The 19,346-nt window shown below is 40.5% G+C and overlaps 1 protein-coding gene across 1 annotated transcript in view; it reads right to left on the bottom strand.

Annotated features, from left to right (window-relative positions):
• The window catches only part of ZZEF1 (zinc finger ZZ-type and EF-hand domain containing 1), a gene marked incomplete in the record, with an annotated part of 722,361 nt that overhangs the window by 427,223 nt on the left and 275,792 nt on the right, over nucleotides 1–19,346 (bottom strand). The window contains 5 exon segments of the mRNA XM_053707503.1: nucleotides 1,296–1,497; nucleotides 1,638–1,719; nucleotides 10,291–10,460; nucleotides 17,885–18,010; nucleotides 18,120–18,241. Coding sequence (XP_053563478.1) covers nucleotides 1,296–1,497; nucleotides 1,638–1,719; nucleotides 10,291–10,460; nucleotides 17,885–18,010; nucleotides 18,120–18,241 — 702 coding nt within the window.

The following is a 19,346-nucleotide window of genomic DNA, read 5'->3' as shown; positions in this document are numbered from 1 at the left end:
GCTGAGGGGAGCTAAATAACCCCAGAGCAAGTGTTACTGCCCATTACTAGATGATCTCCCTATCCCTCTAACCAGACTGTGCTCCATCTCCTCCCACCAGCAGCAGCAGTGTTTACTGAAGTTTTTCAGTTTTCTTTCCAGGGGGAACTTAGTTCCACCTGCAAAAATAGTGCAGAAACTCCGTTCCCATGCGTTCCCACTTGACTTCATACCTGGATATATTTGTACAGCCACCAATCAACAGCTAGCACCAAGCTCCTGAGCCTAGCTAGATATGCTTTTCAACAACGGATAAGAAGAGAATGAAGCAAATTGCATAATGTAAGTAAATTGGAAAGCTATTTAAAATTGCATACTTTATCTGAATCATTTTGGTAGCTTTAATATTGAACAAAAATTTAGACTCTATAATGTAATGGACACTGTCCTGTTAGAAAATAAAGGGACAGTAAACCCCTTGCAATTACAACAAGATTTCCATTGTGAATAAAACAAATTATGATCCCTTTAAATGCAATTATTTTTCAATAGCAAAACTCCACCCCCACCATGTGCCTTAGTTGGAGGAGCCAATCTTGGCATTAGTCCACAGACAAGAAGGCTAACCACGGGCATAAAGTTAGAATTTCCAGTTGTTAGCTGATAAAGCCAATTAGGGGCATATATGAAGCAGTTATTTTTTAGAAGTCAGCAGGATGCATTAAAGGGACACTCAAGTCACAATTAAACAACTTTCAAATTTATTTCCATTAAAAAAGTGCAGTCTTTTTATATTTAAACTTTTTGAGTCACCAGCTCCTACTGAGCATGTGCAAGAATTCACAGAATAAGCGTATATGCATTTGTGATTGGCTGATGGCTGTCACATGGTACGTATATCCATTTGTGATTGGCTGATGGCTGTTACATGGTACACGGGGAGTGGAAAAAGACATAACTTTTAAAATTGTCAGAAAAAAAAAATCTAATATTCATTTGAAGTTCAATTTAACTGCTATTTGAAGCCACATTACTTGAGAAAGGGGCAAAATAAATATTAAAAATACATTGCAAAGTTGTTTCATTACGCATAACTAAACATTTTATCTAAAAATCCCAAGGGGTTTACTGTACCTTTAAATTCTTCTATATTTAAAACCATGCTTTCCATATTTTATCTCCTCTGCTGAAGCTAGATTCAGTTATAAATGAGTTATAAAGCAACATTCTCAAAGGGTTTAATTTCTCTGTAATCACGATTATTATGATTGTTAATAAGAGCCATGCTCTAAGCCAAAAAACAAAACAAAACTTACCACACGTGGATTTTAAAGCCATACTTCTAGAAGCCAGACGGCCCATCAATTTTGCCACAAGGAGTTGCAAGTCAGAGCCCCAAGAGAGGGTAATGTCTGGAAGGCCATAAGCTGTGACAGTGAATTTGTAGCCCCACTCATTGTGGCTACTGTCCGAATGAAACAAAAACTGCAGTTGTGGGCCAGCTTTAAAAGTAACCTTCTGTGGGATTCCAAGGCAGAAAACAAAAAAGAGCTCCTTTAAGATTCTGCATAAGACTTTATAAAAAGCAGAATAAACATGCAAACACTGGGTGTTAAAACTTGCTATAAGATTAAAAATTTAATTCCCTTTCTATGTACCTTAGGCCATTTTTCACTACCAACTTTATGGTCATATCGAACTTTACCACCTCTAGCGTCTGTAAACTCCAAATAATCGTACCTGTAAATAACAAACATCAAGGGTGTAAGTCAATTAAACTATGGATATACCGTGCACAGCATCACAATACTTAGATAATGCCTTTGCTAAGAAATGAATTAAAATTGGTGTATAAAGTATATGAGTTGCAATAAATAATAAATAAAAGGAACAAAAGCAAATTATAGAACAAAAACATAGAAAAAAACATAATTTATGTAAGAACTTACCTGATAAATTAATTTCTTTCATATTGGCAAGAGTCCATGAGCTAGTGACGTATGGGATATACATTCCTACCAGGAGGGGCAAAGTTTCCCAAACCTCAAAATGCCTATAAATACACCCCTCACCACACCTACAATTCAGTTTAACGAATAGCCAAGTAGTGGGGTAATAAAGAAAGGATTAAAAAGCATCAACAAAGGAATTTGGAAATAATTGTGCTTTATACAAAAAATCATAACCACCATAAAAAGGGTGGGTCTCATTGCCAATATGAAAGAAATAAATTTATCAGGTAAGTCCTTACATAAATTACGTTTTCTTTCATGTAATTGGCAAGAGTCCATGAGCTAGTGACGTATGGGATAGTAATACCCAAGATGTGGCACTCCACAGAAGAGTCACTAGAGAGGGAGGGATAAAATAATAACAGCCATTTTCCGCTGAAAAAAATGAATCCACAACCCAAAAAAACAAAATTTATGCTTACCTGATAAATTTATTTATAATGGTTCATCCATTACTTGTGGGATATTCTCCTTCGCAACAGGAAGCTGCAAGAGGACACCCACAGCAGAGCTGTCTATATAGCTCCTCCCCTAACTGCCACCCCCAGTCATTCGACCTAAGACAAGCAAGAAAAAAAGGAGAAACTATAGGGTGCAGTGGTGACTGTAGTTTAAAAATAAAAAACCACCTGCCTTAAAATGACAGGGCGGGCCGTGGACTGGATACACCACAAGAGAAATAAATTTATCAGGTAAGCATAAATTTTGTTTTCTCTTGTAAAGGTGTATCCAGTCCACGAGTTCATCCATTACTTGTGGGATACCAATACCAAAGCTTTAGGACACGGATAAAGGGAGGGACAAGGCAGGAACTTAAACGGAAGGCACCACTGCCTGTAAGACCTTTCTCCCAAAAATAGCCTCCGAAGAAGCAAAAGTATCAAATTTATAGAATTTAGAAAAGGTATAAAGCGAAGACCAAGTCGCCGCCTTACAAATCTGTTCAACAGAGGCCTCATGTTTTGGAAGCTACTGCTCTAGTAGAATGAGCTGTAATTCTTTCAGGAGGCTGCTGGCCAAAAAGAAAGAGAAGTTGCCGAAGCCTTTTGGCCTCTCCTCTGTCCAGAGTAGACAACAAACAAAGCAGATGTTTGACGAAAATCCTTCGTAGCTTGTAAATAAAACTTTAAAGCACGAACCACATCAAGATTGTGTAATAGACGTTCCTTCTTTGAAGAAGGATTAGGACATAGTGAAGGAACAACAATCTCCTGATTGATATTCTTATTAGATACCACCTTAGGAAGAAACCGAGGTTTGGTACGTAACACTACCTTATCTGCATGGAAAATCAGATAAGGGGAATCACATTGTAAAGCAGATAACTCCGAAACTCTTCGAGCCGAGGAGATAGCTACTAAAAACAGAACTTTCCAAGATAAAAGCTAATATCTATGGAATGCAAAGGTTCAAACGGAACCCCTTGAAGAACTATAAGAACTAAATTTAAACTCCATGGCGGAGCAACAGGTTTAAACATAGGCTTGATCCTAACTAAAGCCTGACAAAACGCCTGAACGTCTGGAACCTCAGCCAGACGTTTGTGCAAAAGAAAAGATAGAGCAGAAATCTGGAGAAAAGATAATATCCTAGGAATCCTGAACTTACTCCACGAGTAACCCTTGGATTCACACCAATGAGGATATTTACACCATATCTTATGATAGATTTTCCTGGTGACAGGCTTTCGAGCCTGAATTAAGGTATCAATGACCGATTCGGAAAAACCACGCTTTGATAGAATCAAGCGTTCAATCTCCAAGCAGTCAGACGCAGAGAAATTAGATTTGGATGTTTGAAGGGACCTTGAAGTAGAAGGTCCTGCCTTAGCGGCAGAGTCCATGGTGGAAAGGATGACATGTCCACCAGATCTGCATACCAAGTCCTGCGTGGCCACGCAGGGGCTATCAAGATCCCCGAAGCTCTCTCCTGCTTGATCTTGGCAATCAGACGAGGGAGCAGAGGAAACGGTGGAAACACATAAGCCAGGCTGAAGGACCAGGGCGCTGCTAGAGCATCTATCAGCGCTGCCTTGGTATCCCTGGACCTGGACCCGTAACAAGGAAGCTTGGCGTTCTGACGAGACGCCATGAGATCCAGTTCTGGTTTGCCCCAAAGTTGGATCAACGGTGCAAATACCTCCGGATGGAGCTTCCACTCCCCTGGATGAAAAGTCTGCAGACTTAGAAAATCTGCCTCCCAGTTCTCTACTCCTGGGATATGGATAGCTTAGAGATGGCAAGAGTGAACCTCTGCCCATAGAATTATCTTTGAAACCTCCAACATTGCCAGGGGGCTCCTTGTCCCCCCCTGATGGTTGATATAGGCTACAGTCGTGATGTTGTCCGACTGAAATCTGATTAACCTGACCGCAGGTAGCTGAGGCCAAGCCTGAAGAGCATTGAATATTGCTCTAAGTTCCAGAATGTTTATCGGAAGGAGGGCCTCCTCCTGAGTCCACGAACCCTGAGCCTTCAGGGAGTTACAGACTGCACCCCAGCCCAGAAGGCTGGCATCTGTCGTTACTATAGTCCATTCTGGCCTGCGGAAACTCATTCCCTTGGACAGATGGACCCGAGATAGCCACCAGAGAAGAGAATCCCTGGTCTCTTGATCCAGATTTAGTAGAGGGGACAAATCTGTGTAATCCCCATTCCACTGATTGAGCATGCAAAGTTGCAGTGGTCTGAGATGTAGGCAGGCAAACGGAACTATGTCCATTGCCGCTACCATTAATCCGATTACCTCCATACACTGAGCCACTGACAGACGAGAAATGGAATAAAGAGCACGGCAGGGAGTTAGAAGTTTTGACAACCTGACCTCTGTCAGATAAATCTTCATTTCTACTGAATCTATCAGAGTTCCTAGGAAGGAAACTCTTGTGAGAGGTGAGAGAGAACACCTTCCACCCGTGAGACCTTAGGAATGCCAGAACAATGTCTGTATGGGACCTGGCGATTTGAAAAGTTAACGCCTGTATCAGGATGTCGTCTAGGTAAGGGGCTACTGCTATACCCCGCGGTCCTAGAACCGCCAGAAGGGACCCTAGAACCTTCGTAAAGATTCTTGGTGCCGTGGCTAACCCGAAGGGAAGAGCCACAAACTGGTAATGCCTGTCGAGGAAGGCGAACCCGAGAAACTGATGATGATCCCTATGTATCGGAATATGTAGATAAGCATCCTTTAAATCCACGGTAGTCATATATTGACCCTCCTGGATCATAGGTAGGATGGTTCGAATAGTCTCCATCTTGAAGGATGGGACCCTGAGAAATTTGTTTAGGATCTTGAGATCCAAGATTGGTCTGAAAGTTCCCTCTTTCTTGGGAACTATAAACAGATTTGAATAGAAGCCCTGCCCCTGTTCCTCCTTTGGAACTGGGTGGATCACTCCCATAACTAGTAGGTCTTGAATGCAATGTAAGAATGCCTCTCTCTTTATCTGGTTTGCAGATAATTGTGAGAGATGAAATCTCCCCTTTGGAGATGAAGCTTTGAAATCCAGAAGATATCCCTGGGAAACAATCTCCAGAGCCCAGGGATCCTGGACGTCTCTTGCCCAAGCCTGGGCGAAGAGAGAAAGTCTGCCCCCCCACTAGATCCGGTCCCGGATCGGGGGCTACTCCTTCATGCTGTCTAAGAGGCAGCAGCAGGCTTTTTGACCTGCATCCCCTTGTTCCAAGCCTGGTTAGGTTTCCAGACTGGCTTGGACTGGGCAAAATTTCCCTCTTGTTTTGTAGAAGAAGAAGATGAAGCTGCGCCACTCGAAAGGAACGAAAATTAGTCTGTTTGGTCCTTACTTGTTGGACCTATCCTGGGGAAGGGCGTGGCCTTTTCCACCAGTAAAATCAGAAATGATCTCCTTCAGTCCAGGCCCAAATAGGGTCTGCCCTTTGAAGGGGATCTTGAGAAGTTTAGACTTTGAAGTGACATCAGCTGACCAGGATTTAAGCCATAGCGCCCTACGTGCCTGAATGGCAAAACCTGAATTTTTAGCCGTTAGCTTGGTTAAATGAAAAACGGCGTCAGAAATAAATGAATTGGCTAACTTAAGAGCTTTAAGCCTGTCAAGGATATCATCCAACGGGGTCTCTACCTGTAAAGACTCCTCCAGAGACTCAAACCAGAAAGCCACTGCAGCAGTGACTGGGGCAATGCATGCAAGAGGCTGGAGAATAAAACCTTGTTGTATAAAGATTTTCTTAAGGAAACCCTCTAATTTCTTATCCCTCCACCTTAGGGACCGTCTGCCACAAGTCCCGTGTAGCGGCATCTATAGGAAACATTTTCTTAAAAGCAGGAGGGGGAGAGAACGGCACACCTGGTCTATCCCATTCCTTAGTAATAATTTCTGAAAACCTCTTAGGGATTGGAAAAACATCAGTGTAAACAGGCACTGCAAAGTATTTGTCCATTTTACACAATGTCTCTGTGACTACAATGGTGTCACAGTCATCCAGAGTCGCTAAAACCTCCCTGAGCAACACGCGGAGGTGTTCAAGCTTAAATTTAAATGCTGTCATTTCAGAGTCAGACTGAAGTAACACCTTCCCTGAAACAGAGAAGTCACCCACAGATAGAAGCTCTCCTGCTTTAACTTCTGCACATTGTGAGGGTATATCAGACATAGCTACTAAAGCGTCAGAGAGCTCTGTATTTGTTCTAGTCCCAGAGCTGTCTCGCTTTCCTTGTAACCCCGGCAGTTTGGACAATACCTCTGTGAGGGTATGATTCATAACTGCCGCCATGTCTTGTAAAGTAAACGCATTGGACGTGATAGATGTACTTGGCATCCCTTGAGCGGGAGTTATAGGTTCTGACACGTGGGGAGTGCTAGATGGCATAACCTCCCTTTAGTCAGTCTCAGAAACCTCAGGTGATAAATCTTTAAAAGCCATAATATGGTCTTATAACTTATAGAAAGGTCAGTGCATTTGGTACACATTCTAAGAGGGGGTTCCACAATGGCTTCTAAACATAATGAACAAGGAGTTTCCTCTATGTCAGACATGTTTAACAGACTAGTAATGAGACCAGCAAGCTTGGAAAACACTTTAATAAATGTGAAAAAAGCAATAATAAAAAAACGGTAACTGTGCCTTTAAGAGAGAAAAACTACCACATAAACTGCAAAACTGTGAAAAAAATTAGTAAACTCTACGAAATTTTTACAGTGTGTATAAGGGACTAAAGCAGCATTGCACCCACTTGCAAATGGATGATTAACCCCCTCAGGCCCAAAAACGAATTAGAAAAACATTAAACCTGTTAACAAACAGTCAAACACACTGCCACAGCTCTGCTGTGGCTCCTACCTGCCCTTAAAAATGATTTTTGCAGGAACAAAACCCTCTATAGAGGTCCTATAAGCCAGAGTACTCCTTCAGGGAAGCTGGATGTCTCAGACTGAAAACGAAAATAGGCCCCTCCCACCATGCACTCAAAGTCAGGGCCTTAAAAAAGTACTCCTAGGAGTAATCTAACAAGCCATGTGGAAACTAGGCCCCAAATAAAGATTTATCACCCTCAGAGAAAAAACGTTTTTATTTATAAATCATGCAAACGTTTTTTACACTAAGTAATATAGGTATTAACATGAATATTATCCCTTTTTGCAAGCATGATCCCAGTTGTTGTTAAATCACTGTATCAGGCTTACCTTAAATATACCAGGCACTGTCAGCATTTTCTAGACCTTATCTCTCTAGAAAAAAATATACTGGCAGCAGGCCTATACAAAGCAGGCAATCTGCAGACCGTCCCCCCCAACTGAAGTTTTCTTTCCATACTCTTCAGTTATGTGTGAGAACAGCAATGGGCCTTAGTTAGAAACCGCTAAGATCATCAAACCTCCATGCAGAAGTCTTCTTCCAATTTCTGCCTGAGAATAAAAACAGTACAACGCCGGTACCGTTTAAAAATAACAAACTTTTGATTGAAGGTAAAAACTACACTAAGTCACCACATCTCTCTTGATACTTCTTTTCTTGTCGAGAGCTGCAAGAGAATGACTGGGGGTGGCAGCTAGGGGAGGAGCTATATAGACAGCTCTGCTGTGGGTGTCCTCTTGCAGCTTCCTGTTGGGAAGGAGAATATCCCACAAGTAATGGATGAGCCCGTGGACTGGATACACCTTTACAAGAGAAAGACCTTTTACGTTTATTAGAAGGCGGGATGGCATACAAAGCCTTCTGAATAGAATCAGAAATAAATTATTTTAAATTTACAGGTATATCTTGTGCATTAGATGTTGAAGGAACAGCAACAGGTAATGAACTACTACTGATGGATACATTCTCTGCATGTAAAAGTTTATCATGACAACTATTACAAGCCACAGCTGGAGAAATAACCTCCACAAATTTACAACAAATGCACTTAGCTTTGGTAGAACTGTTATCAGGCAGCAGGATTCCAACAGTGATTTCTGAGACAGGATCAGATTGATACATCTTGCAAATGTAAGAGAAAAAAACAACATATAAAGCAACATTTATCAATTTCCTTATATGGCAGTTTCAGGAATGGAAAAAAAAATGCAAACAGCATAGCCCTCTGATAGAGAAAAAGGTAAGAGGCATATAGGAATGGGGTCTTAAATAACGAAAATATTTGCCGCCAAGTATGACGCACACAAACGGAAAAATATATTTTTTTTGCGCCAATAACGTCCGGAAATGACACACTCGCGTCACAGATGACGCAACCTTGTCAAAGAAATTACAAATTTGCGTCAACGAACGTAACTTCGCGCCAAAAAAACTTGCGCCAAGAATGACGCAATAAACTTTTGCATTTTGCGCCCTCGCAAGCCTAATTCTGCCCGCAAATTTAAAGACAGTCAATTTGAAAAAAGAGACTAAAACCCAGGTAAGAAATACATTTTGCTAAAAAATGCATTTCCCAGATATGAAGCTGACAGTCGGCAAAAGGAAATATACTGAAAACCTGAACCATGGCAAATATAAGTGCAATACATATATTTAGAACTTTATATAAATACATAAAGTACCAAACCATAGCTGAAAGGGTCTTAAGTAATAAAAACATACTTACCAAAAGACACCCATAGCAGAAAGCCAAACCAGTACTGAAACGGTTATCAGTAGAGGTAAAGGAATATGAGAGTATATTGTCGATCTGAAAAGGGAGGTAGGAGATGAATCTCTACGACCGATAACAGAGAACCTATGAAATAGATCCCCGTGAGGAAAACCATTGCATTCAATAGGTGATACTCCATTCACATCCCTCTGACATTCACTGTAATCAGAGGAATTGGGCTTCAAAATGCTGAGAAGCGCATATCAACGTAGAAATCTTAGCACAAACTTACTTCACCACCTCCATAGGAGGCAAAGTTTGTAAAACTGAATTGTGGGTGTGGTGAGGGGTGTATTTATAGGCATTTTGAGGTTTGGGAAAATTTGCCCCTCCTGGTAGGATTGTATATCCCATACGTCACTAGCTCATGGACTCTTGCCAATTACATGAAAGAAAGATAAAATTCTGGCAACCTTAACCTTATGCCAGGAAAAGCCACACTCTTCAGATACGGCGAGCAACTGGCTTACGAGCTTGAACCAGAGTGTCGATAACACTCTCAGAAAACCCTTGCTTGGCTAAGACTGAGCGTTCATTCAATCGTTTAGTATCCCTTTAAAAAAATGAAATTTGCTTGTTGTAAAACATTTCTTGGAAATGTTAGAGCTTTTATCTATCAGAACATACTGTTGGTTTGTGTATCTTTTCTTTTGCACTACATACAGAAATGCCTGAAGAGCATTCTGCTGCTCATTACATTATTCAAGGAGATTTACATATTTAAAAAGACATAAATACAAAAATAAATGCTTTACTATAATAGAGCATTTCATTATTGCAATATTGCTTGCACATAACTCATAACATAAGTAAGAAGAGGAATATCTGTATAGACACCAATCACCAGCTAGCTCCCAGTAGTTCATTGCTGCTACTGAGTCTACCTACATATGTTTTTGAATCAAGAACTGTATACCAAGAGAACTAAGTAAATTTAACAAAAGACGTTTAAGAGTCTTAAAATTGCATGCTCTTTCTGAATCATGGAATCTTGACTTTCATTTGGAATTCTGTGACTGTATTCCACTGTGCTTACTCTTTTGTTGCTTTGTTTTTACCTTTTTTTGCTTGTACTGTCATAAGAACTTCTTATTGTATTGGAGATTTTTCTAAAAGATCTTTTACACAAACATTTTTCCAAAATAATTATTGTTTGTTTAATAGAATCCATCTATTTTTGCTATGACATTACCTCTTTTCTGTTTCACATTTATCATCAAACTCCACTTCAAAATATGTTGCACCAGGGCAAAGGAAGACTGTTTTATCACGACAGTTGTTCTCATAGTTGTGAGAGGACTCAATATTCCAGGTCTGAAGTACCACTGGTTGTTGAACCTGGATCCAATTTTCCATCTCAATCTAAACAATATAAAATGTTTGGGGTTTTTCAGCTTTGCGTTAATTGCATGCCTATAATGTTGTTGTTTAATAGTAAACAAAAAGGAAAAAAGTTCACACACATCTGGGAATATTCACTAGCTCTTCTGTTAATACATACAGCTTATTATATATATATATATATATATATATATATATATATATATATATATATATATATATATATATACACACACACACACACACATACATAAATAAATACATACATACAATCTCTACAAACATAATGTACAGCACAATGTCAAGCTACGGTGCCCATCAGCAGAGGAAACAAAAGCTTTTGGATCAGATTACAAGTGGAGCGCTAAATATTGCTTTCATGTGCGCTGGTATTACAAGTTGACAGCAATGCGAACGCAAGCTCGTCTTCGCATTGCTGGAAAGCATTGCACTCACAAGAGTGCGCTTCCATAGGCTCCAGTGAGAGCCTTGTTCTGATGACGTCAGAGACGGCACAGAACCTAAACGCAGTGAAGGGGGTAAGAAACGCAGCGATGGCAGCAAATTTAAATATATACGTATGTGCTTATATAGATATAAAATGTATATGTTAATATGTTAGCATAAATATATATGTATATAAGCATATACATATATATTTACTGGGAAATACACATATTAACACAAAGATATATGTGTATAAGCATATACATATATATTTAATAGGAACACACAGTTCCCATAGACCGCAATGTAAAGGCACTTTTCAGTGCCGTTTTTTTTTTTCTAACACCCCACTCACGCCAACTTTAGACCCAAAATATTGCCTATTGCAGTTATTTTATTAAAAAAACATAATTTATGCTTACCTGATAAATTTATTTCTCTTGTAGTGTAGTCAGTCCACGGGTCATCCATTACTTATGGAATATATCTCTTCCTAACAGGAAGCTGCAAGAGGATCACCCAGCAGAGCTGCTACATAGCTCCTCCCCTCACATGTCATATTCAGTCATTCGACCAAAGCAGACGAGAAAGGAGAAACCATAGGGTGCAGTGGTGACTGGAGTTTAATTAAAATTTAGGTCTGCCTTAAAGACAGGGCGGGCCGTGGACTGACTACACTACAAGAGAAATAAATTTATCAGGTAAGCATAAATTATGTTTTCTCTTCTTAAGTGTAGTCAGTCCACGGGTCATCCATTACTTATGGAATACCAATACCAAAGCTAAAGTACACGGATGAAGGGAGGGACAAGGCAGGAACATTAAACAGAAGGAACCACTGCCTGAAGTACCTTTCTCCCAAAAATAGCCTCCGAAGAAGCAAAAGTGTCAAATTTGTAAAATTTTGAAAAGGTGTGAAGCGAAGACCAAGTCGCAGCCTTGCAAATCTGTTCAACAGAGGCCTCATTTTTAAAGGCCCAGGTAGAAGCCACAGCTCTAGTAGAATGAGCTGTAATCCTTTCAGGAGGCTGCTGTCCAGCAGTCTCATAGGCTAAACGTATTATGCTACGAAGCCAAAAAGAGAGAGAGGTAGCCGAAGCCTTTTGACCTCTTCTCTGTCCAGAGTAAACGACAAACAGGGAAGAAGTTTGACGAAAATCTTTAGTTGCCTGCAAGTAGAACTTCAGGGCACGGACTACGTCCAAATTATGCAAAAGTCGTTCCTTCTTTGAAGAAGGGTTAGGACACAGTGATGGAATCAACAATCTCTTGATTGATATTCCTGTTAGTAACTACCTTAGGTAAGAACCCAGGTTTAGTACGCAGAACTACCTTGTCTGAATGAAAAATCAGATAAGGAGAATCACAATGTAAGGCAGATAACTCAGAGACTCTTCGAGCCGAGGAAATAGCCATCAAAAACAAAACCTTCCAGGATAACAGCTTGATATCAATGGAATGAAGGGGTTCAAATGGAACGCCTTGAAGAACATTAAGAACTAAGTTTAAGCTCCACGGCGGAGAAACAGTCTTAAACACAGGCTTAATCCTAGTTAAAGCCTGACAAAAAGCCTGAACGTCTGGAACTTCAGCCAGACGTTTGTGTAGAAGAATAGACAGAGCAGAAATCTGTCCCTTTAACGAACTAGCAGATAAGCCCTTTTCTAAACCCTCTTGTAGAAAGGACAATATCCTAGGAATCCTAACCTTACTCCATGAGTAACTCTTGGATTCGCACCAATATAAATATTTACGCCATATCTTATGGTAAATTTTCCTGGTAACAGGCTTCCTAGCCTGTATTAAGGTATCAATAACCGACTCCGAGAAGCCACGCTTTGATAGAATCAAGCGTTCAATCTCCATGCAGTCAGCCTCAGAGAAATTAGATTTGGATGTTTGAAAGGACCCTGAATTAGAAGGTCCTGTCTCAGAGGCAGAGACCACGGTGGACAGGACGACATGTCCACTAGGTCTGCATACCAGGTCCTGCGTGGCCACGCCGGCGCTATCAGAATCACCGAAGCTCTCTCCTGTTTGATCTTGGCAATCAAACAAGGAAGCATCGGGAATGGTGGAAACACATAAGCCATGTTGAAGACCCAAGGGGCTGTCAGAGCATCTATCAGCACCGCTCCCGGGTCCCTGGACCTGGATCCGTAACAAGGAAGCTTGGCGTTCTGGCGAGACGCCATGAGATCCAGATCTGGTTTGCCCCAACGAAGAATCAGTTGAGCAAAGACCTCCGGATGAAGTTCCCACTCCCCCGGATGAAAAGTCTGGCGACTTAGAAAATCCGCCTCCCAGTTCTCTACGCCTGGGATGTAAATCGCTGACAGGTGGCAAGAGTGAGACTCTGCCCAGCGAATTATCTTTGAGACTTCCAACATCGCTAGGGAACTTCTGGTTCCCCCTTGATGGTTGATGTAAGCCACAGTCGTGATGTTGTCCAACTGAAATCTGATGAACCTCAGAGTTGCTAACTGAGGCCAAGCTAGGAGAGCATTGAATATTGCACTTAATTCCAGAATATTTATTGGGAGGAGTTTCTCCTCCTGAGTCCATAATCCCTGAGCTTTCAGGGAGTTCCAGACTGCGCCCCAGCCTAGAAGGCTGGCGTCTGTTGTTACAATCGTCCAATCTGGCCTGCGAAAGGTCATCCCCTTGGACAGATGTGGCCGAGAGAGCCACCATAGAAGAGAATCTCTGGTCTCTTGATCCAGACTTAGTAGGGGGGACAAATCTGAGTAATCCCCGTTCCACTGACTTAGCATGCACAATTGCAGCGGTCTGAGATGCAGGCGTGCAAATGGTACTATGTCCATTGCCGCTACCATTAAGCCGATTACTTCCATGCACTGAGCTACTGACGGGTGTGGAATGGAATGAAGGAAACGGCAAGCATTTAGAAGTTTTGATAACCTGGCCTCTGTCAGGTAAATTTTCATCTCTACAGAATCTATAAGAGTCCCTAGAAAGGGAACTCTTGTAAGTGGTAATAGAGAACTCTTTTCCACGTTCACCTTGCACCCATGCGACCTCAGAAATGCCAGAACTATCTCTGTATCAGACTTGGCAGTTTGAAAACTTGACGCTTGTATCAGAATGTCGTCTAGGTATGGAGTCACCGCTATGCCTCGCGGTCTTAGTACCGCCAGAAGTGAGCCCAGAACCTTTGTAAAGATTCTTGGAGCCGTAGCTAATCCGAAGGGAAGAGCTACAAACTGGTAATGCCTGTCTAGGAAAGCAAATCTTAGGTACCGATAATGATCCTTGTGAATCGGTATGTGAAGGTAGGCATCCTTTAAATCCACTGTGGTCATGTACTGACCCTCTTGGATCATGGGAAGGATGGTTCGAATAGTTTCCATTTTGAATGATGGAACTCTTAGAAATTTGTTTAGGATTTTTAAGTCCAGGATTGGTCTGAAGGTTCCCTCTTTCTTGGGAACCACAAATAGATTTGAATAGAATCCCTGCCCGTGTTCCGTCCGTGGAACTGGGTGGATCACCCCCATTAGTAAAAGGTCTTGTACACAGCGTAGAAACGCCTCTTTCTTTATTTGGTTTGCTGATAACCTTGAAAGATGAAATCTCCCTTGTGGAGGAGAAGTTTTGAAGTCCAGGAGATATCCCTGAGATATGATCTCCAACGCCCAGGGATCCTGGACATCTCTTGCCCAAGCCTGGGCGAAGAGAGAAAGTCTGCCCCCCACTAGATCCGTTTCCGGATAGGGGGCCCTCTCTTCATGCTGTCTTGGGGGCAGCAGCAGGTTTCTTGGCCTGCTTGCCCTTGTTCCAGGACTGGTTAACTTTCCAGTCCTGCCTGTAACGAGCAACAGCTCCTTCCTGTTTTGGAGCGGAGGAAGTTGATGCTGCTCCAGCCTTGAAGTTACGAAAGGCACGAAAATTAGACTGTTTGGCCTTTGATTTGGCCCTGTCCTGAGGTAGAGCATGGCCCTTACCTCCCGTAATGTCAGCTATAATTTCTTTCAAGCCGGGCCCGAATAAGGTCTGCCCTTTGAAAGGAATATTAAGCAATTTAGATTTAGAAGTCACGTCAGCTGACCAGGATTTAAGCCATAGCGCTCTGCGCGCTTGGATGGCGAATCCGGAGTTCTTAGCCGTAAGTTTGGTTAAATGTACGACGGCATCAGAAACAAATGCGTTAGCTAGCTTAAGTGCTTTAAGCTTGTTCATAATTTCATCCAATGGAGCTGTGCGAATGGCCTCTTCCAGAGACTCAAACCAGAATGCCGCCGCAGCAGTCACAGGCGCAATGCATGCAAGGGGCTGTAAGATAAAACCTTGTTGAACAAACATTTTCTTAAGGTAACCCTCTAATTTCTTATCCATTGGATCTGAAAAGGCACAACTATCCTCCACCGGGATAGTGGTACGCTTAGCTAAAGTAGAAACTGCTCCCTCCACCTTAGGGACCGTCTGCCATAAGTCTCGTGTGGTGGAGTCTATAGGAAACATTTTCCTAAATATGGGAGGAGGGGAAAAGGGCACACCAGGTCTATCCCACTCCTTGCTAATAATCTCTGTAAGCCTTTTAGGTATAGGAAACACGTCAGTACACACCGGTACCGCATAGTATCTATCCAACCTACATAATTTTTCTGGAATTGCAACCGTGTTACAATCATTCAGAGCCGCTAATACCTCCCCTAGCAATATGCGGAGGTTCTCAAGCTTAAATTTAAAATTAGAAATCTCTGAATCCAGTCTCCCTGGATCAGATCCGTCACCCACAGAATGAAGCTCTCCGTCTTCACGTTCTGCAAACTGTGACGCAGTATCTGACATGGCTCTCACCTCATCCGCGCGCTCTGTCCTTAACCCAGAGCTATCGCGCTTGCCTCTTAATTCTGGCAATTTAGATAATACTTCTGTCATAACAGTAGCCATGTCTTGCAAAGTGATTTGTAAGGGCCTCCCTGATGTACTTGGCGCCACAAAATCACGCACCTCCTGAGCGGGAGGCGAAGGTACTGACACGTGAGGAGAGTTAGTCGGCATAACTTCCCCCTCGTTGTCTGGTGATAATTTCTTTACATGTAAAGATTGACTTTTATTTAAAGTAGCATCAATGCAATTAGTACATAAATTTCTATTGGGCTCCACATTGGCCTTTAAACATAGTGAACAAAGAGATTCATCTGTGTCAGACATGTTTAAACAGACTAGCAATGAGACTAGCAAGCTTGGAAATACTTTTCTAAATAAATTTACAAGCAATATAAAAAACGCTACTGTGCCTTTAAGAAGCACAAAAAGCTGTCACAGTTGAAATAACAATGAACCAAAATAGTTATAGCAACCAATTTTTCACAGTAAATGTATTAAGTTAGCAAAGGATTGCACCCACCAGCAAATGGATGATTAACCCCTTAATACCCAAAAACGGATTAACAATTTAATAATTAACGTTTTTCTCACAGTCAAAACACACTGTCACAGGTCTGCTGTGACTGATAACCTCCCTCAAAATGAATCTTGAAGACCCCTGAGCTCTCTAGAGACGATCTGGATCATGGAGGATGAAGTAGACAGATTGTGACTGAATTTTTACTGCGCAAAAAAGCGCTAAAATAGGCCCCTCCCACTCATATTACAACAGTGGGGAAGCTCATAAAACTGTTTCTATGCAGAAAACAAAGATGGCCATGTGGTAAAAATCATGCCCCAATAAGTTTTATCACCAAGTACCTCACAAAAAACGATTAACATGCCAGTAAACGTTTTAAACATACATTTGAAAAGTTATGAATTGTTATTAATAAGCCTGCTACCAGTCGCTTTTACTGCAGTTAAGGCTCATACATTATTTCAGTATTAACAGTATTTTCAGAGTCAATTCCATTCCTTAGAAAAATACATTCAGTGTACACACACTCATCAGCCTAATACCAGTCGCTATCACTGCATTTAAGGCTGAACTTACTTTACATTGGTATCAGCAGTATTTTCTCAGTCAATTCCATTCCTCAGAAAAATAATTACTGCACATACCTCATTTGCAGGGGGGCCCTGCATGCTATTCCCCTTCTCTGAAGTTACCTCACTCCTCAGATGAGAACAGCCAGTGGGTCTTAGTTACGTCTGCTAAGATCATAGAAAACGCAGGCAGATTCTTCTTCTAATGCTGCCTGAGAATAAACAGCACACTCCGGTGCCATTTAAAATAACAAACTTTTGATTGTAGAAATAAACTAAGTTAAAAAACACCACAGACCTCTCACAGCGACCTATCTTAGTTAGGCTGCAAGAGAATGACTGAATATGACATGTGAGGGGAGGAGCTATGTAGCAGCTCTGCTGGGTGATCCTCTTGCAGCTTCCTGTTAGGAAGAGATATATTCCATAAGTAATGCATGACCCGTGGACTGACTACACTTAACAAGAGAAATAAAGATGCTGCTATCTTTATTTTATAATAAAATACACTACACTGTATTTTGGGGGCATTTGGGGCACATTTTTAAAATTAACCAGAGATCTGATCTATGGTTACTTTTATAATTGCTAATTGCTAATGCAAGCTTGCGGTAGCAATAACCAGCTACTTGTAATAGCTGATTAATTATCGTGTGCCTGCAAATGGGCAAATTTGCGGGCGTGCAATAATATAGCGCTCCACTTGTAATATAGCCCTTTATGTCTCCTTTACTAGCACTTTAACTAGTGTCCAAATGAGGCTGGGGGATACAGTTCCATTATTTTAATATTCTCATGATGGGTGAGGATAACAAAAATGTCCTTCAAAATAAAGGAATATGAAATTCTTCATTGAAAGAAAAGTACTTTTCAGTTCAAAGGTAGAGTCAAATTGTGCTCTAGGACGCGATGTACACATATAGAGAGATGCTATAGTTCAAATGTGTAGCTTCTAGATTATCTAAAGATCAAATGATTAAAACACAAAACAACTAAAATATAGTATTTGTGGTAGTAGACATTTTAGCTAAAACAAAAAGATAAGTTATAAGTACCTTATTTTTACTTTCTTCAGGGTCATCTCCACAAAGCTTTTTCAATAGCTTGTTTAAGGTGCTAAAATTCTTGAGCAATGAACAGTGTGGAATGTCAAGGGCACAGAACTCTAACAAGAATGTTATCTGCAAATAAATAAATAGACAAATAAATAAATTGCTAATTTAAGCAAGCAATAAATAAAAGGAAAAATAAGAAAGATCTTTGGCCTGGCTTTACAAATATTTTTCTTACCAGCTGTCTAGTGGCCATAGCAAAGATGGAGGTTTTAAGTTTTTCAACTATTTCCTTCCCATTACATTGGCAAAGAAGATGTTCCAAGAGACTTCTAGCACCTGATAGAAAAAGTTCTACATCTAAAAAGATGCAAGAAATAAAATATGATTGTTAAAGAAATGTCATAAACTGTTAAAATCTAAAGTGGAAAAATGCTTTAAAAAAGCAAATTCTACATTAACTTAACTTGCAATAAGTATACAAAATTAAAAAGGTTATTTTCAAATTTGTTAATAAAATTGTGATATAATAGAATGCAATAGCATAGTAGATTGTATGCTATAGCCATCGGCTAAACAGAATGCCTACATTATAAAAACTACAATTGTTGCCTTTTAAAGTGCTTTAAAGGGATAGGAAACTCAAAAATGATCTAAACCTCTTTTCAAACATTGTAAAAAATAAAAACATTTGTAATTAGTACCTATTAAAGCATTTCTTTTGTTTGCTTATAATTTTTCTTCAAATATTTTAATTCTGCCAAACCCACAATTTTGCTCATTATGCAGGCCCTATAACGATGTTCTACCTAGGTAGAAACATCATGGCGGCACGCATGAGCAGTTGAAGTCCATCTTGCTTAACGCATGCACATATTATTTCTTATCTAAGCGCTAATTATAAACATTTGTAAATTGGATGTAAATTATAAACTTTTGTCACATCCTATTTATTATTGGTTATAATACCACTAGCAGAAAAATGTATTACCCCAATACTAGCAGTACTATCAAGTCGCAAGAAATAAACACTAAAGGGATCAGCGGCACAGTTATGACATCGGCAAGTAATTTGCGCATGCGATCCTTGAGTAAAACAAATATTTCGGATTAACATTATGGTGACTAGTGTACATACGATTACAATATGTAATAAGTGTGCATGGGATTTGTGAATAGATTGCGGCATATGAATATTCTAAATAAGTGGGTGCAGCTACTTAAGAGATTGGATGGTACACGGTCATTCATTTTAATAATGTTCCACCTACTTTTATGGGCGGTCAATGATGCTTATTTTATGAAAAATATAAACACATTTTTTCAATATGTAGAAGCTTTGTTTCCTGGGCAAAGTAGGTATATTTTATTACATTTATATTTCTTCTTATTAAAATGTATTTTTGTGAAGTATTTTTAGACAAAGATTTCAAACCCTTTAAGAAACATGATGGTGAGAGTCCAT

This window comes from Bombina bombina, chromosome 3 (assembly GCF_027579735.1).
Source record: "Bombina bombina isolate aBomBom1 chromosome 3, aBomBom1.pri, whole genome shotgun sequence".
Taxonomy (NCBI): domain Eukaryota; kingdom Metazoa; phylum Chordata; class Amphibia; order Anura; family Bombinatoridae; genus Bombina; species Bombina bombina.
The sequence above is the reverse complement of the archived record's forward strand: the minus strand, read 5'-3'. Positions and strand labels throughout refer to the sequence as shown.